Raw genomic sequence first — 22,228 nt, forward strand, 5'->3', positions numbered from 1 at the left:
TGGAAGGCATTTCTGGTATTCTTCATTTTGAGAGGCAAAGGCAGCAAAATGTGTAGGATGCAGTCCGGTCAAGCCTCATCAAATCAAGGGGTTAGCAAAATTTGTTTTTCTGCTTAGCAATCCCAATAACAGGATGTTCTATCACTATTGCTGAGTATCTTTGCTTGCTTCCTATAGGTTTCAGCATAGTCCTGTCTTTCTTAGGGCATCCCTGAGTTCCAAAGTCATCTCTATATTCTATCTGTCAAGACTTGAAGCTGTCACTAAACAGGATCTAATAAATATTCTTCCACACTGGAGTGCTAATGACTGATAACAGTCTAGTGTGTTACCCTTCCAAGGGGGTAGTTGTATTTTATTAACAAGAAAAGGGAAAAAAGGAAGCTTTCATTGTAATCTATGTGACAGACAGAGGGGACCTTTCTTTCAAATCAGGATACATAAGCAACTTCCTGCTCTGCCTTACTCAGGCTAGACCTTATAAAGAGTATTTGATTGTAGTTGGTTTCCTTCCTTTTCCTCTGCCCAGGCAGACGAATTACACTGGTATCTTTTCATTGTCTTCCTATCATAAAGCTGAAGTCCCAGCAAGCAGAATTCATTATAAGATTCCTGTCAGAGAAGAAAGACCCATTGCTGACAGCTATCCAAATAAGAAAACAAGCACAATTCATTCAGTAAATTGTATTTAGTTGAAGACAAGTATTGAGAAGTAGAATTGAGAGTAACAGTGATGAAGGAGGAATCAATATTCTTTGCAATGTTACATCACCATTACTTGCAGGGGTGGGGCTATGTAATAATTCTTAATATTTAAAGTTGGCATAAGTCTTTACACTTTCTCAGTTGAGGTAGTTACTACAAGTATTGCTAGTCCTATTTTACAGATGAGAAAGTTGAGACACAGGGAGGTTTAATACTTTATTATGGCCACATAATTAGTGAGTGGCAGAGGTGGGACTCAATTCCAGATTTTCTTGACTCTGAATCTAGTTCTCTAGCCATTAAGTCATATTGCCTCCTGTTAATGGTGGTCAATGTCAATCTTCAATCAACTGTTTGTTTTTTTAAAAAAAAAAGTAAAACCAAAAAGATCATTTTCATTTGGAATTCCATCTAAGTATTCACGAATTTTTGCAAACTTAGTTAATAACTTAATCCATTTGTACATTTGCACCATGAACAGTAAACAGAATATCTTTGCATTAAGAAATGATAGGGAAGGGGAAAAGAAAACAATGAAAAAATGAAAGAAAGAAGAAATCAACACATAAACAACAGATCCTTGCCAAATTTTGGTTCATGCATTTTGCAGAAACTTTTTGAGTGCTCATTCATGAATTTTCAACATATATGTCTACTCTCCCTGTTTATTTTTCCCCCAAGCAAAGTTGGGGAGCAATTAGCTTCCTGATTTTATTTTGTTGGCACTTCAACATGCCAAGGATAGGTAACAGAAAGCACTGCTTCTGAGTGCTGACCAGAAATTAAATCACTGGTGAAAGTAAGTCTACTTTAAGGCTGTCAGTCATTTCTATTGTCGGATAAGAGCTACTATACCAGGGCTTGCAGAATACAAACACTAGATACATTCTTGGGGGAAATTCAGGCACAGTTGGAACCTGTCTTTTCCTTTTTTTCAATCTTTCTCTGAAAGAATATCTTGTATTCAATAGTAAATCAAATTTTGATAGGGCTACTCAAAAGTCCATGTTGTAATTCTATCCAAATACATTGAAAATCACTTGCTGTCTTTTCTAATTGACTTTAGCAGTTCTCTCTTTATGCATGGGACTCTTACTAACATGTTGTCAAAGGAAGAGTTTCCCCAGAAAACTCAATTCTGATAAGATTTCTCTTTTTTAAAGTTTAAGGATTAATATAAACAGTCAAGTGGCTGGAGGGGATAGAGAAGACTTGTGTCTTCAGATGGCCTGCCCAAGGTCATACAATAATCAGTGTCAGAGCCAAGATCATATGTCAAGTCTTCAAAAACCCAGATGAGTGCTCTTTCTATCATACTATGATCAAAATGCAAAGAATATGATACTAGCTTTAATATAACTACTGGTTTTAGCTACATTCAGGTCAATTCAGCAAACATTTATTGTCTGTTGGACATGTGGCATTGTGCTAGACACTGGGAAAAGTAATGAAAAATAATGCCATTTCTGCCTTCACTGAGCTTACAGTCTATTTGGGGAATGGATTCTCATACAATATACAAATAAATAATACAAAATAAAGTGATATGAAAATGAAAGGAAGGTGCAGACAAAGCACTGTCATGAAATTTGAGGAGGAAGACATCAACCTGCATTTTTTAAGCATTTACTATGTTCAAGGGACTATGGTTAGTGCTGAGAATACAAAAACAATCAGGAAGAAAGACAGTGCCTATTCTCAAAGAGCTTATATTCTAATGGGAGAACACCAGTAAAAGGAAGCTAATAATGGGATGGGAGAGAAGGTACTCTAAGGACATATGTTGAGAAATCATATACTGCTATAAATAAGTTGCTGAGAAATGCAGACAAGTATGGCCTGGGCATTTTCCTTCAAAGATATGGGAAGAACCAGTCAGAGGAAAGGGCAGGGGAAGGGAGGAGATGGTACTTTCTGTGTGAGAGTCCCTTTCAAAGAGATAGAGTTCAAGGAAGGCTTTACAGAGATATTAGATATCTCCATATGGAGCTCCCCAAAGTACCTCAACTTAATATGTTGAAAACATTATCCACACTGTCTCCCCTTTCAAACTCCTCTATTCTATTTAAATTTTTTCACTTATCTAAGTTTTCAATTTGAAGTTACCCTGGACCTTTCCCAGATGCCTCTAATCCAAATCATTTGCCAAGTCTAATGTATTCTACCTCTATAACATTACTAGTATCTATTTCCTTCTCACATTGCCATCACTGTAATTGGGACTTTCATCACCTATTATAGGGATTTTTATCAGTTTGCTAATTAATTTCTCAACTTCCAGTCTCTCCCCTCCCCATTCCATCTTTTTTACAACTACAATCTTACTCAACTATCTAAGTAAGATTCCTAAAACCCACATGTAACCAGGCATTGTTCTCTTGTTCTATAATCTTCAGTGGCTTCCTATTGCCTCTAAAAGAAAATACAATTTCCTTAGCTTCACATTTCAAGCCTTCATATCCTGACTCCAATATACTTTGCCAGATTTATTTGCACATTTCTCCATTTCATGCACTCTACGTTCTATCTGAATTAGGCTATTTGCTGTCTCTTATACATGATAATTGATATCCCAACTTCATGTCTTTGTACAGGCTGACCCCCATTCCTATGTCCTCCCTCCTCATTTTGCTTTTTTAAATTCTTAGATTTAAATAACTAGATTTAAGACTAGGTTTATGTACCACTTTCTCCCTTTTGTCTCCTAGTTTTTAGCACTCTCTCTCACCTTAAATTATTTTTTATTTATCAGTTTATTTGCATCTCCCAGGACAATATAAGGTCTTTCAGAAGTAGTTAATGTTTCTAGCTTCTTTCTTTGTATTCCTAGTATGTAGTTCAGTGGTTTGCACACTTAAGGTTGTAATGTTCTTTTCTAAAGTATAATCTTCTCTGGGAGCAGGTTTCTTGGGGTCTCTGGGAGCAGCCTTCGTTTTAGTTCTGAGTAATCACCCCAAATGCAGCCAGAGATTAAAGTCCAAATCCTTTATTGTCTTCAAAGACTTATCTCCTTCACTTGGGGCTCGGCTAGTTTTTCTTAGAGGCCTTCTGTAGTCTTGGTTCTTCTGTGGCTTGTGAATCTCCCTGAGTCAATCCTAGTTGAGGCTCATAGTTTATATATGCTCTCTTAAAGGTGTGAATCTTGTGGAACTGTAGTAAGTACTAAGTACATCTAGAGAACTGTTAAGCATCCTGCCAAACCACCATTGTCTCTATCAATTCCACTGTCTTTGTACCTTGTAAGAATCCTAACATAAGGTGCCTAATAAGTATTTGTTGAATTGAAGTGCTGTATGAGCTGTGAATTTTTAAGGAAAAGAAGACTTTTAATGGGTAGAAATGAAGGGATAGTAGATTACAGACATAGGAGATGGCCTTTGTACAATACTCATATACCAAATCAATACTTGACCTGCAAGTCAGAAGAATCACCAGCAAAGAGGTTTAGCCGAAATACAAAGGTTGTGACATGAAATAACACTGGAAAGGTAGGTCAGCAACATATTTTGAAGAATTTTAAATGTCCAACCAAAGAATTTGCATTTTATCATATTAACAATAGGCAGCTGAGGAAAGTGGGCAAAGTTTTTTTTTTTTTAACATGAATGTTCTTATGGACTACAAAGATTATAGAAATCTATGAAAAAGGATGGATTAGAGAGTCTCAAAATAACTTTTTTCCCATCTGTACAACAGACATGATCTCTTTTCTTTTCTTGGAAATAAACTCAAGTACTTTTTACTATCATGGTATTTCTATCTAGATAGAATTAGAAAATGGCATGGACAATGATCTTCAGCCACCTGAGATGGTGTATAGTAGTAAAATGAACCCTAGATTTCAGTCTGACAACTTGAATTTTAATTCTACCTCTGTTGCTTAGTAGCTATGTGGCCTTGGTCAATGTACTTAGTCTCTATAATCCTTAGTTTCCTTATCAGCAAAATAAAGAGGTCAAGCTGGATGGTCTCTAAGAACTCTCTACCTTTTAAATTCTTTGATTCTACATAAAACTCCAATCATAGTTTAGTACCTTGCTTATTTTTATAGATATGGGAGGGACACTGAGAAGTCAGGATCATCACCCACTTAAATAATTCTCATTATTGTTTCAAATCCACTAACTAGTATTCATTTAGAGTTGCTCCCTTTCCAAGAAAAACTCATTATTGTTGAAGTCTCACTCCCAGAAGACATCACCTCTGGCAGCCACTTCTCTACTTATTCACAGACAAGGAATTTTTAATATAACCAGTGTCAAAACCAAATGACTATCATTGGGCAGAGGAATGCCATTCTGTCTATTCTTTGCAAACACTTTTTCTGTTTATTCTCTTTGTCTGTCACACAGGTGCTTAGGAACGCCTATGTTATATGTAGGGGTGCCAACTGGATGTTTTTGAGACTACATCATCAGTTTACAAACTTTTTATTGATATGAAAGTGATGAGCCAAAGAGCCCCTGATTTTGACTGTAGCAGACTAAGTGACCAACTCATCCATTTTTTGTCTTTAGACAGCACTGTTTTTAACCATTACTTATGAGGTAGAAATCCAAGAAGGCAAAGGAGTCATCATGAGGAATTGGATATCTGTTATGGGAGTCACCTGCTAGTGGCTGCTGGGGATCTAATTCTGACCAGCAAAATAGATCCCTTCTGTGAGAAGATGATAATGATACAAGGAGACTGGGAGGCAGTTGCATTCTCTGACCTCTCTTCTCTTTCCTCTTGCCTCCAGTTTATTTCATTCTCAATTCACAAGCAACATCTGCATCAGTAAAAACTGATTTTCATTCCCTTTAAGTGTTGTTATAATTCACAACGGTGGGGACTTTCGGAGAATTGACCTGCTTCTTCACACCTAGGTATGGTCCTTAATAGGCATCAAATACCAAGGCTAAGAGACATAGCAGAGTTCCAGTTTTTAGGAGAACTAGAGACCAAATCAAGAGATCACAGAATGGATTTTAGGTATTATCTAATTTAAATCCCTAATCTTACATGTGAAAAACTAAGGACTATCAGGAGTTGGGCAACAGGACAGAGAAGGACTTTGGTTAAAAAGAACATAACAGTTCAAATTTCAGGACTAGTTACCAAACTAAGTCCAGACTAAGTCACAAAGAACATGTCAAAATCAAGTGATTACTCAATCTGAATTTATTAAATGTCATCTATGTGTCAATTACAGTATTACAGTTTGAGGATACAAAGCTTAAAACAGTTCCCACTCTCAATTAGCAATTGTTACAGGGTATAAGGTCAGAATTGGACTGGTAAAACAGCTGACTAAATGCTGTGGGATCTTTATATTTTCTCTTTCCAATAGGATGAGTGGTCAAAAGGCCTGGGAGAAAGCTATGGCTATTGTTTGGACTTAACTGGCCCTAGGTGGAATGTTGAGGGCCAGGAAGGAAGACAGATGACTTACTGACTTACCAGTAAAAACAGAAATACTTTTTACAGTAAAAATATTTATTCCTGCTTCAATTTAAGCAACCCCCCCAAAAAATTCAATAGACAAAATAGACAAATCATGGGGTGGTGGGGTACTATCTTTTCAAAGTTTGCTCCCACTTTACCAAAGGGTTATTCTTTAAATTAAATAGTGGAATGTAAACTCTTTGAGGATTAGAGATGTTTCATTCTTATCTTTGAATTCCTAACACCCATAACAATGCTTTCCACTAAATAAGTATATACTAAGTAAATATTTCTTGAGTTAAATTAAATAGTTGTTTCTCTTAGTGTCTTTAAAATAGGATAAGATTTCTAAATGGTCAATCTAGAAATAAGTTTTCAGGATCCCAAGTGTTGTGTAAGGTGACATGTGTTTATATACAAAATAATTGTGCATATAGACATGCATGAAATAATTGCTTAAGATATATTTCTGCAACCTATAGCAAAAGGAAACAACCAAAAAAGGGAGAACTTTGTGAATGTTTCTCTGAATTGTCTTATCAATCAAAAGATTCATATTGGAGAAAGATTTATATTTGGAAAGAAGCTAGAGACCATCTAATCCAACCTTCTCATTTTGCAAATGAGGAAAGTTAAGTCCCAAGAGATTGGTTGCTTTGCTCATGATCAAATAAATAATAGGTGACAGAGCAAGATTTGGATCTGGGCTCTCTGATTCAAGATCCATCTCTATTACCATGTCACAATTATTCAGACAAAAATCAAGCTCCCATTTTTTTCAAAACATATAAACTTCCATTTTTCCTGTAATGTTTTATGGGTCCATGATTTCCTTGGTTCAGATATTATCTTCACTAGAGCAGATCACTGTCTTTCAAAGCTTCCTTTGCAAATAATCTTCAGGCTATTTACATGACTTGTTACAGCCACAAAAAATTTCAATCTTATGGGGTAAATATAGTGATAAGCCTGTCCATACTTAGTAGACTAGTTAGATCACTGGTTCTCAAACTTTTGTTTTCAGTATCTTTATCCTATTAAAAATTATTATTTTATTTTTATTTTTATTTTTTAAATAACTTTTTAAACCCATGCCAGGGTAATTTTTTACAACATTATCCCTTGCATTCATTTCTGTTCCGATTTTTCCCCTCCCTCCCTCCACCCTCTCCCCCAGATGGCAAGCAGTCCTATACGTGTTAAATAGATTACAGTAGATCTTGGATACAATATATGTGTGCAGAACCAAACAGTTTTCTTGTTGCTCAGGGAGAATTGGATTTAGAAGGTATAAATAACCTGGGAAGAAGAGCAAAAATGCAAGCAGTTTACATTCATTTCCTAGTGTTCTTTCTTTGGGTGTAGCTGCTTCTGTCCATCCTTGATCAATTGAAACTAAGTCCTATTAAAAATTATTGAGGATCTCTCCAAAGCGTTTTTGTTTGTCTGGATTATATTTATAGACATTTACCATATTGGAAATAAAAACTATTTTTGAATTTGTAGACCCTCTAAAAGGGTTTCAGAGATCCCCAGGATTCTCTAGACCATACTTTGAGAACCACTGACTTAGATCATCACCAGACCTATACTGAAAGCCTCCCCAACTTAGTCATAACTGCCAAAGGTAGTATTCCATCCACACTAGCCATTGTCAGACTGGAGAACAACTTTAGTGGAAGCATTTTCCATTCAAAGTTAAAAAGCATCCCCCCTAATAAAAATAAAAATAAAAATCTCCCTCTTCATATGAATAGGCAAACTGCTTTCCTGAATCCCAGGTTTATACAAACTGGGTAACATTTAAGTTATTGAAAATTTTTAACCACTTTAACCAAGCCGAGTGCCCAGGACCAAAAGTTTGGTGCATGACATGAGCTGATCAAGATTTACTGGAGAGCTACTCCTGAAAGTTTCAAACAAAAGCTATCAAATTTGATTAAAACTTTTTTTTTTTTTTCTGGAGGTGAGATGGGGCAAGATAGAAGGCAAACCTGAAGGTTAAATAAATATGTGATTCACTTGACATGTTATCTCTGAAGCAGTTTCTGTGCCTAAAGACAAAGCAGGAAGCACCCAATACCACCTTATTTTGAAGATAATAACTTTAATTTTAGTCCAGAATTACTTTTTTTTCAAAACTCAACCTGACCTTTGACTTGTAAAGTTATTGACTCTCTCCATCTGACATGATGAAGGATAGCTCTGTGGCTCTTGGCTGAGTGGTTTGTCCATGAGGATGAGATGCAGATAGTTCACAGTGACTGGTAACTGGATGGATGCTGGGAACTTTAGTATCACAACACAACATTTTAGGTTTGTTCTTAATAGAACTTAGCCCGAGCTTGGACTTTTGCACAATCTCATGTTGTGTTGTACTTTGCAATTTTCCTAGGAATCAGTGTCAATTTGGTTTGTTGCACAACACACATGGCTTTCCCTCTCCTTTTTTCCTCTATTTTTTGTCAAGTAAGCCTTGAAATTCTTCTTAAAAACACAAATTAAGGGGTAAAATTCCATTCACTGCTGTCTGAAGCAAACCAAAACACTGGAGCCAATATGAATACAATTAGCACTTTCATTTTTCGTTCAGCAGCCATCATGTATAAATGCCTTTCTTTCGGAGGTACATGAAGCAGCAGTAATGAGAGCTATGCTAAGAGATTGGATAATAGGAAGAATTCACTTGGAACCAGCTGGATCCAGCTCTTCACAGGCAATATGCACCAGCTCCCAATCTCTAGACACTCAGAGCTTCAAAATTCTATTCCCTAAAGGCCTTCCTTTCATTTTGGTTCTAACTACTTTCCCAGGGTCATAGAATCATAGAATCCTCAAGTGGGAAGGCATTTTAGAAGGGATTTTAATGATCAGTTTGGAATAGATTCATGTCAGCCAATCCCTGCTCATAATCATGAGGCAGAAGGGTAGCACAGGAAGACAAGGATTTGAAAAACTTGAATTCTAATCCCAACTCTACCACAAATTAGTTTTATAACTTAGGGAACCTCTAATGTACCTCAATTTTATCCTATATAAAATGTGGGGCCTAGATTAGATGAATCAACCCATCAAGAAACATTTATTGATCATTTATTATAGGGCCCCTGTGCAGAGCACTAGAGAATATGCAGAAGAACTTATCAAAGCACCTGCCCTCAGTAATCTTATATTTTAATGGGGGAAATCTCACATATAAATCAACACATACAATATAAATGCAGAGGGGATAGAAAGGGGAAAACCGTTAGTAGCCATGGGGACTAGAAAACAATTCCTGAAGGAGGTGGTACCCAGGCAAAGGTAATTCTGACATTCTGTGTGCTATATTCTTAACTCCTTTCCAACTCTGAAATTCTATAGTTCTATGGTCTAAGACTTCTTTAAGCTCTGACATTCTTTGGTCTTTTCCTGTTCTGACATTATTTGCTTTCTGTGACCCTCTTTACCAGAAGCCCTGTCAGCAAGTCATATGCCCACCCTCTGTTCTTTTATTCTATTTCCTACTTATGAACTAAATCCCCCTAGATCTGAATGCTATTTTGAACATCAATCCCAGAAAGTTGGCCCATACACTCTACACCAGTGGTTCTCAAATTTTTGTTTTCAGTATCTTTATCCTATTAAAAATTATTGAGGATCTCTCCAAAGAGTTTTTGTTTGTCTGGATTATATTTATAGACATTTACCATATTGGAAATAAAAACTATTTTTGAATTTGTAGACCCTCTAAAAGGGTTTCAGAGATCCCCAGGATTCTCTAGACCATACTTTGAGAATCACTGTCAACACTTTTATTTTGGCTTTTTCCTTGTGTTCAATTTCTAAAGGCAAACAGGACAAATGGAGGTAAATAGATTTGAGAAAGGAAAAACTTACAAATGTAGTCTTGCATCAGATGAACAGAGCTACCTCCTCTGTCCTCTAATGCCTTCCAATTCTTGCCTTCAGCTTGTTATCCCAGAGGGATTGTCACTCTACTCATTCATTTTAATAGACTGTGGTCATCCTTTCATTTAAGGAGACAGATCTTTGGTCTCTACTATTACCTAGTAAGAATTTCTCTTTCTTGAGATATCAGAAGAAGAGACATTTTAAATAAAAAGCTAAGATGTTCTGTTACTATAGAGGCATTTGCCCATTTGAGACATTAGATAAATGTAAACAGAAGTGGCACAAATCAATTTTTAAATACCCAGCAGATTCTGCAATGGGGATATTCTGACTTTACTGGGATCTAATATGTTTCAACTTTCAGCATCACAGAAGACTCTATGATAGGTGTGAAATGTTCCCCAACTCTCCTTTATTAATAGCAGAGAGGAAAATTTCACCTTTAAAGAGTGCAATAAGGAATTTTCATGCTCATTTTATCCCTGGGATGGGAATACCTGTCACCAAAATATTATATGCAGGACTCTTGAACCATAGGGGCAAGCTAGCAACAGCTGCTGCCAATAGCCTTAATGAGAACACCAACCTCTTTCCTACTCTAGGACTGCCTGCAGGTAGCAGGAAAAGTACATACCCATCTTTGGCCACTGCTTATTATAGGCTGGCACATTATACTTTAATTGCAGACTTCATTATCAGAGGAAAAAAGAAAAAGACAGTGTTAGGGAAAGCTTCTTTGTGGAAGATCAGTTCAGATCCAAGGTTTCTGGGTGAGTTTTTCTTTGGTGTTGCCTTATCCTATTTGTTTATATATTTCTTGAGAACTCTTTTGTGCTAATCTGTGCTATGAATTGCCTGGAGTTTGGGGCATAGAGAACACTAAAAGATATGGGTGATGATTATTCTGCTCCATAAGGTCAATTCTATCTGCATCTTTGAAAATACCCTGTAAGTCCTTCTCTGTGATCTCAGGCATATTTTCTGTGTAAAGGCTGAGGGACCAGGGTGAGGTGTTCTCTTGGCCATGACATACTTCTAGAGCACCTGGGATATAGATCAGAAGCTTGTTCTTTAAGGTTACTGAAATGTTTTCTTGCTTTTTTCCCCCAGTGAATAATGATTGCACATGTTAGGGAGCTCAAGAATGTTTGAAAGTAAGTCACCTTAACACCCAGACATTCCTCATCTTCATTTCTTTAAAAAAAAAAGTCATATCATTGGAAAGTGCTACAAATCTGGTAGACTTTGGATGAAAACTATGTCCTTTTTTTTTTTTTTTTTTTTTTTTTTTGCTCTGTTATGTGACAGTAGCCCTCAGAACTATTAGAAGCATCAACCAAATTCAAATTCTGACCATGTGTTGTTTCTGTTTTCTGTTTGTTATTTTGCTTTTGTTTTTTTCAGCTTAGAGCCCATGCAGTGGACATGAATGGAAACAAGGTGGAGAATCCTATTGACCTCTACATCTATGTGATTGATATGAATGACAACAGGCCAGAGTTTATAAATCAAGTCTACAATGGATCTGTGGATGAGGGTTCCAAACCAGGTACTGTGCCAAAGCTCTGGAGTCTTAGCAAAAACAATGCCCAACAATGGGCCACTTCTGATTTGCCCTGCCAGTAGTCCCACAATGCATCTTACATATAAATATTAGAGTCCTTATCTCTGCCTGAAACTCAACCTGACCATTTATGAATATAATGATAATGTGGTAATTTCAAGGAGCAGTTGATAAATTCACTTCTTCCTTTGCCTCATTTTTGAAAGCTTTGTTGGGACATTACATTTGCCCCAATGGTTCATTAGCTCTCTGACCTCTTCAAAGCAGAGATTTCTTCTAACAATGTCAATCACAACCCATGCCTGAAATGGCAATCCATTACATGTTCACTGATTTTAAAAAGGAGTTGCATCATATCTTGAGCCTCTAAGAGAGATTTATTGAAGTCTACTTAAATAATTGACCCCAAAAAATCTACAAATAGAGTAGCAGTTAATTCGGGATAAAATTCTGGATTTGGAATCAGAATATCTAAGTTTGAATCTTGCCTCAGTCCCTTACTGTCACTTGACCTCTCCCAGCCTCAGTTTCCTCATCTGTAAAATAGGGACAACAATAATATTTATTTCCAAGGGTTATTGGGAAAATCAAATCAGACAAGATATATGGAGTACTTTGAAAACCATAAAATTCTATATAATCATATCATTGGTTATGATAATAACTAGTTTATACTGTGCAATCCAAGGTAAGTTTGGTGTGGAGAAAGGAAAACAACTGAAGTATTCTGAATAGTTAGCAAATATCACTATGCTTGAATTTAGTTCAAACTTTAGACTATCAGAGCCAGAGGAAACCTTAAAGATCATTTAATTCAGAGGTTCTTAACCTGGTTCATGAATTTACCTTTATTAAAAATATTTGATGACTATTTTAATATAATTGGTATCTTTGACAATCCTGTATATTTTAGTTTTATCCTTTATGAACATTCTTCTGCAAAGGGCTCCATAGGCTTCCTTTGCCAGACTAGAAAAGATGTTTATGACACAAAAAGAGGATAAAAATCCCTGGTCTAGTCCAGAGAATTTTTTTCATAGAATCAGAGATTCTCCAAATATTAAATTTGGAAGGACCCTCTGAAGCTATCTAGTCCAACCAACATCAAAATAGAATTCCCATTACAACAACCCCCAGCCAATGCCCATTTAGGCCTCTGGTAAAAGGGAAGCCATTGCCCGTTTAAGGCTACCCATGCCATTTTACAGATAGAAAATAAAATCATATAGGGGAAGAGGCTTGCTTAAAGTGAATAAGCAAAAACTGTGAAAATGTGAGTTTCAGTGATAATAGAAGCCTGGCAGGCAGACAAAAAAAAGTCAAATGGGTAACAGTATCAGCTAGGCAGACCCACGGTGTGCAGAGAGCACCAGGTCTGTGGTTGGGAAGATTCATCTTCACAAGTTCAAATCTGACCTCAGACACTTACCTAGCAGTGTGACCCCAGGCAAGTCACTTAACCCTGTCTGCCTCAGTTTTCTCATCTGTAAAACAGGCTGGAGAAGAAAAGGGCAAAGCACTCCAGGATCTTTGCTAAGAGAACTCCAAGTGGAGTCATGAAAATTAGGACACAACTGAAAAAAAGACTGAACAAAAGTAATCTGTGTATAGTAGATCCTAACCAGAGTTTACTGAAGACTATTTAGAGATTAAAGGAAATGCTTTTAGGAAGCTGGGCAATATATTAAAATATATCAGTCCTGTAATCCTTCTTGTTATCCACTTCAGAGGAGATTTTTCTTAGGTTGCTTTGCCTGATGGAGGGGTTAACTGGTGACTGGCTTTAGGTTGGTGTCAGCAGCCATTCATCATTACTTTCTCACTGCCTGAGGTAGTTGTCATAGACTGGTCTCCAAGGGCTGCTATTTTCAACAAGGTGAATTGCATTCTTTACTGATTGTCTTTCAGGATTGCATGACCCTAGCACAGAAAAGGACAAAATGTGACATGATTTCTCCTAGAACCTTCTTTACCTCTCCTTTGGAGAAAGAAAAAGATAGGAGAGGGCTGGCAAGGTAGAAACGCGGAGGCTGATGGATCCTTTCTGACAGTCATCTCCTTTAAGGAGTCCTTTGGCAGGAGTGGTTGCACGAACACAGCAGCCAGCAGTGACTCTAGTGTGGCAGTGAGTGGTGATGCAGGCAGAGCCAGCAGTGAGGTTTGAAAGTACTTGTGTTTTGGGTGTTGTTTCCATAACAAATCTAATTTCCCACATCTTCTAAAACCAATCGATATGGAAAGTCTTCCCAAATGTTTAACTAGCTTTTCTCATTAGGATAACAAAAGCAGCAAATTGCAGCATCTTCTCAACAAAAATCCAGATAAGCCTTTAAGCTGGAAAATCAGCATCGGGTCTCCTCCTCAAGAGTATAGAATGTACAAGAAGGAGAAGTGCTTTGGGGCTTTGCCCTTAATGCTTTCTGCCTTGGAAGCGGGTCAAATGTAGGGCATGTTTCCTATACCAAAAACATCACATTTCCCATGGCCTTGTGATTGTTACCCTTCTTTTCCCACACCATCACTTTTCTCTTAAAGGCATATATTTACATTAACATGCCAATTCTTTGTCTTTCAACTCCTCCTTTCCTAAGGAACATGGAAATCTGTATTTCTGATATTAGTCCACCACAAGTAATGATAAGGCTGTGTCCTTTAAAATACCATGGCGAAGTTATACCAGGCTTCTGTTTAACCTACTCTTACCATCCCAGGCCAAGCTTTATGCAGGGAAAATAAAGTCACAACTGAGAATGGAATCCAATTACCTAAGCAGGAGACTCCCCAAAACTAGAAATACTTTTACTATTTCAATTTCTTCTTTTATATCAGAAAATTATAGTAATAGAAGGGTGCTATGCTGAGTCTTTGTGAAATGAGGGAAAGCTACAGCCAGAATTAATCATTATTCCTTAGATTGATGGACTAATGAAGGGTTTAAGACATATATTCTTTCAGAAAACAAATGGAAATATATATTAAATATTGATTCAGCAAGACATGTCTTTTTTCCAAAAACTATAATATAATTAGAGGAGTTAAGCATATCCACATAGCACATATTAGCTTCATACCCCAAGTTTACCCCAAGGTTCCCCTTAGCCCAGACTCCAGTAAAGGTTTTTCCAAATCTTTTTTTTTCTCCATTGAAATCTTTTCTTTCCTTCTTTAATAAAAACCTTCTTTCAGTTGAGATAAAGGAATGACAGTTGTTCAGGGCTGCTCATTCTCAGCACTAGAAACCCAAATTCAAAGTACATGTTAGATTATTAGTGCCATATTTGTCACGGACAGTTCACCTTCAACTGAATGTTTGCCCTAGTGAAGGTGCCCTTGGTAATCACTACCTAAAGAAAAACCCTGGAGACTGATTAATTACACATGTGACCAGACCCTTAAAATCAGCAGGAGATGATTACCTCTGAAGCAAAGAAAATTGCTGCCCTTAGATAGTCTAAATTAATTATATGGAACCATGAATAGGTAAAATGGGACAGTGGACAATGGTTAGATCTGGAATCAAAGGCACAAAAGATTCAAATCCTACCTCTGCTATTTACTACCTAAGTGATTAGAAAAGTTTTTTTTTTTTTTAATTTTACTTCTGTAAATAAAGTGTTGAACTAATGACATCTAAGATCATTTCAAGTTCTAAATCTGTGATCCTATAATCCTATTGTGTTTAGGGCATGCTAGATTTTAGCACTTTCTTCACTGTTCAGAATTAATGTTGTCATTATTCAGTCATGTCTGATTTTCCGAGACCCTATTTGGGGTTTTCTTGATAAAGATACAGAAATGGTTCACTGTTTCCTTCTTTAGATTTTCCAGGTGAGGAAACTGAGGCAAACTAGGTTAAGTGACTTGCTCAGAGTCACACAGTTAGAAAGTGGTCTGAAGTCTGATATGAACTCAAGAAGATGAGTCTTCCTGACTCCAGGCCCACTGCTCTGTGCACTATATAGCTGCATTTGGCTATACATGTATGTGTGTATTTGTGTGTGTGTGTATAAAATGTGTGTATATATAATGCATATTATATATATATATATATATATATATATATATATATATATACACACACACATACCAACTAGGTACATTATATATACATATATACATACCTACATATATATATATATAGTTGTTTGTGTGTGTGTATATAGTATGTATAATATATCTAGTTATTTGTATATTCTCTCTTACTTTGGACTATGAGCTTCTTGAGGTTAGACACTGGTTTTGTCTATCTTCATACCCATAGTTTTTAATAAAGTGCCTGACACATAATAGGTATTTAAATTCTTGATGACAATTTGACTATAAACTGCTTGATATAAATTACTCTTACAAATCTTCTCCTCATTTTGTCTACGCTCTGTACATAATAGACTCTCAATATACAAGTGAATGAAAGACTTAATGGAAGGAAAAAATCTGTTGTTCATTTCCATGTGCAAAGCATCGTGCTTAATCATGGAGATACAAACTGGAAAGAAAGACTGTCCATCTTTCTCTCTATCTCTGTCTCTCTTTTTATGTCTGTCTCTCTGTCTCTGTTTTTCTGTCTGCCTCTGTTTCTGTTTCTCTGTCTCTCTTTTTGTCTCTTTCTGTCTCTTGTCTGTCTGTCTGTCTCTTTCTCTCTCTCTGTCTATCTCTCTCTGTCTCTCTGTCTCTTTCTCTCTCTCTCTTTCACACACACACACACACACACACACACACCATTTTACAAATCCCCATTAGACAGCCCTGTCAGTTCAGAAGAACAGACCCTTAAGTTATCATCATGTGGGATTTGAGGAAACCTTCATATGAAAACCTGTCCTGGTAAATAGACATCCCTCAGTGAAATACATTGTTTTGTGAATTTTGCTTTTTGTCTTTTTTTTCCCATAGAGCAAAAGCTTTTCTTTTTCTCTTGGTTTAGTTGCTGGCTTTCCAGTCTAATGTGCTCCTGTTAGAGAGTGTATCTTAAAGGAATATATTTTATTCCCCATGAATTATGTTCTGCTTCTTTGAACTTGGCCTCTCCATGAACGGAGCTAAATTTGAAAAGATGCAGCTACACTCCAGAGCTGGGACTCCCCATGCTCCCAGACAGCCTTAATCAGCAAAGTTCTTTGCTGCTATTGTTGTTGTTTGTTCTTTTTTCTTGAAGAGGACCATGATATCAGGAAAATATCTTGACTTGCAAGTGAATTGGATTTAAGTGAGGGAGGGCTATACAAAGTCATCAGTCTCACTCTTAGGAATCATCTTGGTCCAGTGGCAAGATATAGATCGGGATGACTAGAGATGGACCTAGATACAGTAGGAGACCTTGACCTTGTTAAACTAAGATTTTTCCCAGGCATTTTGTCTGAGGCAATGCCAATTTAATGATGAAACTTAGGTTTAAAAGAAAGCAAACCATTAAAAAAACAATCTGGAAGAAGAAGATCAGGATTTTTGGCCAAAACAGAAATAATTACTATTTATACTCACTCTGAACCATCAGAAGCCAAAAGAATGACTCTTTGGAGTTTTCTTGGCAAAGATCCTAGAGTAGTTTGACATTTCCTTCTCTAGCTCATTTTAGAAAGGTAGAAACTGAGGCAAGCAGGTTAAATGACTTGCCTAGGGTCACATAGCTAATAAATGTCTGAGGCTGCATTTGAACTCAGGCCCTCCTAACTCCAGAATCAGTGTTTTATTACATCACCCAACTACCCTACATATGTATATATGTCTGTATATGTGTACATAGAAATACATACACACATGCATGTATAAAGTCATGTAGACAATGCTGTAAGACTTCAGAGTAAAGGAGAAATCATTTCGAGATGAAGTAATTAGGGGAAAAGACTGAGTGGAAGAAATGGGACTTCACTTTGTCATTGATGAAGGGGTGGGATTTAGATAAGTTATGAGGGGAGATCAAAGCATTCTGTCTATCATGAATTAGAACAATCTCCTGAAGGTCTATGGAAACTCAGGCCCACTGATCTAAACAATACCTGAACATTGAACAAAGATGTTCCCTTGTCTTATCCTACCTGAGCATAACCATCCCTCACCTACTCCCACTGGCTTCACCAAATAGTGACCTGCTACATTACCTTCACAGTCCACACATAGTAATTTTCAGAGCCTGGAAAATAGCTCTGAAGTAACTTTTAAATAAATGACTCACCCTTCTGGACCCACTCTGATTTCATTTAATTCTCAATGGCATTCTCTGGCTAAGGATCAGAATTGGCATTACTTCCATACAATAAAAGGAATCACAGGACAATCTCTTGTAATCATGGGAGACTCTCCCAAAGGGGAATGGAGAGGAATATCCTTATTGATACTTTTTAAGTGAAAATGTTATAATTAAAATTCACTGCTTTCTCTAACCCTGCACAAATGTATTAGTGTCTATATTATAAATTTTGGAATTAATGTTATTTTAAAAAATTAAATAGCTGGGAGGTGAAATCTGCATGCTAGAAATGAAGTTAAAGAAACCTTCATCTATATAACACAGAGCTTTTTTCCTAAATAGATTATTCTATTAGTATGGCCTGTATATTTATTTATTTTATTTCTATGCCAGCACAGATCCCCTTGAGAGATTAATACCATGGACTAATGCACAGATGGGGCCAGATACTTGAAAGTCATCTGAATATTAAGAATTTAAATCTTTAGCTTCAGTGATTTGAGCAGAAAGCCAATTATGGGGCTGAATTAGTTTTCAAATTAAATTGCAATTTAAGGCTTGTGAAATTAATCCTTTAAGGCACATAGTAGCATTTGTACATGAATTCATAGGAAGAACTGAGTCTTAGATTTCTCTGCTCTCTTTTCCCCCTTTACCTGTTAACACAATTAATAAAGAGATGCTTAGCATCATGTACCGGAAGCAGCATTCCCAGCTAAGTGACTGAGGGAGTGCTGACAAGGGACAAAAATCTGAAGCAAGGGAGAAAATGAAATGACAGGATTTTCCACTTCATAGGTTGGCAGACATACTATTTTTCTTCAGGGGGAAAGAACGGCCTAAGGTGAAGGCCTAGAGAATGTGCTTCCTTTCAGGTGTGAAGTTTTCCAGGCCCAGAGGGCAATGTATGCTGTACTTTACTGTCTATTTTAGTGGAATTCAGAGCTGGAAGGAACCTTAATGATTTCCAAGTCCAACCTTCTCATTTTACAGATGAGCAAAGTGAGAACCAGAGATGCAAAGTGACTTACCCATAATTGATTCAACTCAATATACATTGATCAAAATTTTATTTCTAATCTTTTTGGTTTTGTATTCATATACCTATATGTGCAAGTGTTATCTCCCTATCAGAATGGAAGCTCCTTAAGGGCAGAGCCAGTTTCACTTTTATTTTTGCATCCCTAAGCATTTAGTACTTGCATCTGACTCACTGTTCAGTGAACTTTGATAATGAATGGCTTCCTGCCCACCACCACAATTGACACTAATGGATGTGGAACAGGGAGAGAGGAGGGCAGGAATTCTTAGTTATCCTGGTTTATAAAGTAGATAGATAAATAGATAGATATAGGTAGATTAGATAGAAGGAAGGAAGGAAAGAAAGAGGGAGAGAGGAGAAAAGAAAAGAGGAAGGAAGAGAAGGAGAAAGGAAGGAGTGAGGGAGGATGTTAGGATGGTAGGATATTTATTTAAGAGCTTACAATATTTTACTATATATATGATATAGTAGAATATATGCTATTCTACTATATATACTAACGCTATATTAATATATTACTATATTCCAGGTATTATGATAAATTCTGGAGATGCAAATTCAAATAAGACAGCATCAAAGCTGAAATTATTTAGGCTGTATGCATCACTTTGTTAATATTTGTATTTTCCATGGTCCAAGACCTGAAGAAATTTCCAAATAGCCCAATTTTTTGACATGGTACAGGCAGCATAGCTGGATAATTTTTCCTACTAATTTTCATGTGGATTTCTGGCAACCCATTTAAACAATCCACCAAAGATCTACATGAAAAATAAGGAGAAAAAAAGATAATTAATCAGATGTTTTGTTGCCAAATTCCAAAAAAAAAAAAAAAAAAAAAAAAGAAAAGAAAAGAAAAGAAAAGGTGGATTATTTGAAAACCTCTGGGTATTTTTGGAATTAGGCAAACATGACAAGAATAATAATACTCACAGCCTTTGTGTTAATGGCAATGAATATCCTTCATTCTCTGAATAGAAGACATCAATCCAGTTGCTCTCTAGGCATAAAATCAGAGCCTCTAAAAACACATATTCTTCCCCTTTTCAATTAAAAATATTCTAAATAAAGTAATCAAAGAAAAAACAAGCTGACAATGATAACAATTCTAATTCTTATTTACCTTTATAGATATGCAGTTTGTCATGCACATTTTATCCTTGTAATTAAAATGTAGGGGTGTGTGTGTGTGTGTGTGTGTGTGTGTGTGTGTGTGTTTGTGCATGTTTCATGAGAGAAAAGTGTTACATAAGGATTTTCTATGCCATTTGGGTGTCCTGGTGAGAGACTGAGCTGACCATGCTCACCGAGTCTTAACAATGGCCCTTGGATTTGATGTCTGAAGGACCCAGAGAGGTGTACCTTGTGCAACAGATTGTGTGTTTCTAACATCTTTTACATACCATCCGGGTACAACCCACGCAGTTTTCCTTTATAGAATACGTATGTGTGTCTCACCACTAGGTCTCAGCAAATAAATGAAAACAAATGTAAATAGCACCAAGAGCCTGGAAAAGAGGGAACAGATGTTGGGAAGAAAAGTATAATATCTGATGGAATACCTCCTGTGTCATTGGCACAGCCCTGTAAATCAGGAAAGTATGCCCAGAAAGAGGCCTGATGGTGCTTCTTTATCTGTCATAATCTATGGGTCCGTATTCTGCAATAAATTCTTCCAATTCATTGCCTGCAGAGTAATAAATTTAGCTCAGGATAGAACTCAGGATGCAACCTGTTGAACAGTCTGTTCCTTTGACTTCATGAAGAGCTCAGCTTATTCTGTTTGAAAGAGTACCATGTCACTGGTTGTGTTACACATGGCTTCTGCCAAGAAGATGATGCCTTTGGCTTGATCCCTAGAATTCTGAAGCAGATGTTCAGGGGACTTTTCTGCCTGTCTCAAGAAAAAGGTTCATGGCTCTTAGAATTGGTAGGAATCTCAGAAATCATCTAAAACAAAGTCACATAGCTAGTTAAATAGTTGAGCTGAGAGAACACAATCAGCATAGATAGTCTTTTCCAACATGCTTCAAGGAGCAAATTACTCATCAATTCAGACATATATTTAATTACTCCAGGAGGGGACAATCTTACCTGGTGGAAATAGGGAAGGTTTCCTTTTTGTAGAGTTAGGAAGAATATGGGTGTGGAATATTGCATATACTGTCAGACTTAATTGATCTCTTGCTTTATTCTGCTGAACTGTTTTCTCTTTGTTGTATGGTTACGAAGAAGGGCTCACTGGTAAGGAGAGAGAGAGAGAAGGAAGACATTTAGAAATGATGGTGATGTTAAAATAGAAGATATTAATAAGACATTGTTAAAAGAAAAGGCTAGGGAGGACCATAACAAGTAAAAAGGATATTGTGGTTATGTTGAAGAAAAGCCCCATTGTTGGATGAACCCCTTGGAAAGGTACCGTGATCATTTTGGAGGTACAGTGAGCCCTACTCACTGGAGGTTCACAGATATGGATGAACTAGATCTGCTTTGGAGATCTCAAAAAATCACTTTTCCCTCTAAATCCATACAGGTTCATCCAGGTTCAGAACCAAAGTTTTAGTCTTGTTGTTATCCTTGACCACTTCTTCTCAGTTCCTTCACATATCTAATCAACTGCCAAAACTTTTTTCTATCCCCATAACATTTCTCACATCTGTCCCCTTCTCTCTACTTACATGAACTCCCTAGTTTCAGGTCTTTTATCACCTCTCATATAACTTCTTCCTATCTCAAGCCTCTCCTTATTACAATCCAAAAAGAATTCCCTTCAATGTAATGTAATGTAATGTTTCCATGCCATTCTCCTACTAAATAAACATCACTGGCTCCCTATTGACTCAAGAAGCAAAAATTATATGTTTCATCCCTTTTCAATTTACATTTTTGCTTTAGTTTTATTACATATATAATCATTAATGCAGTAGCATATGTTATATAATTTATAAATAAGTAAATTAGTTATTTCTATGTATTTGTGGCATATGTGTAAAATTTTCAACTGACTAGGGTATATAGTAAAAATAAATAAACAAATTTGGAGATCACTATTCCATGCAGTATGTTCTTTGATATAATTATGTGCTGGGATCCTTTAGACTTGAAGACCACAGTTTTGTCAAAATCTTCCTTTCTGTATGACTATCATATTGGTTATTCAGCTGAAATGCTGTATTCAGTCTCACATTCTGTATAAATGAAAATATCAGATTTAAGAAATAGAAGTAACCTTAAGAGGCCAGTCAGTCCAAATCTCTTATTTTAGAGTTAATAAAGCTTAAGATCCAAGTGGTCAGTCAAGTACCCTGCACAAGGACCACACTAGCAGGAAGTGAATGGGATGACATTTGAATTTAGAACCTCAATACCAATCAACAGACAAACCCAGCTTTGAATACCTGAGACATTA

General features: G+C 36.6%; 1 protein-coding gene across 1 annotated transcript in view; it reads left to right on the forward strand.

The window, feature by feature from the left end:
• The window catches only part of CDH4 (cadherin 4), a 1,212,105-nt gene that overhangs the window by 984,559 nt on the left and 205,318 nt on the right, over positions 1 to 22,228 (forward strand). The window contains exon 6 of the mRNA XM_031949243.1: positions 11,431 to 11,575. Within this exon, the coding sequence (XP_031805103.1) occupies positions 11,431 to 11,575 (145 nt within the window). The remainder of the gene's footprint in view (positions 1 to 11,430; positions 11,576 to 22,228) is intronic.

This window comes from Sarcophilus harrisii, chromosome 2 (genome assembly GCF_902635505.1).
Source record: "Sarcophilus harrisii chromosome 2, mSarHar1.11, whole genome shotgun sequence".
Taxonomy (NCBI): Eukaryota; Metazoa; Chordata; class Mammalia; order Dasyuromorphia; family Dasyuridae; genus Sarcophilus; species Sarcophilus harrisii.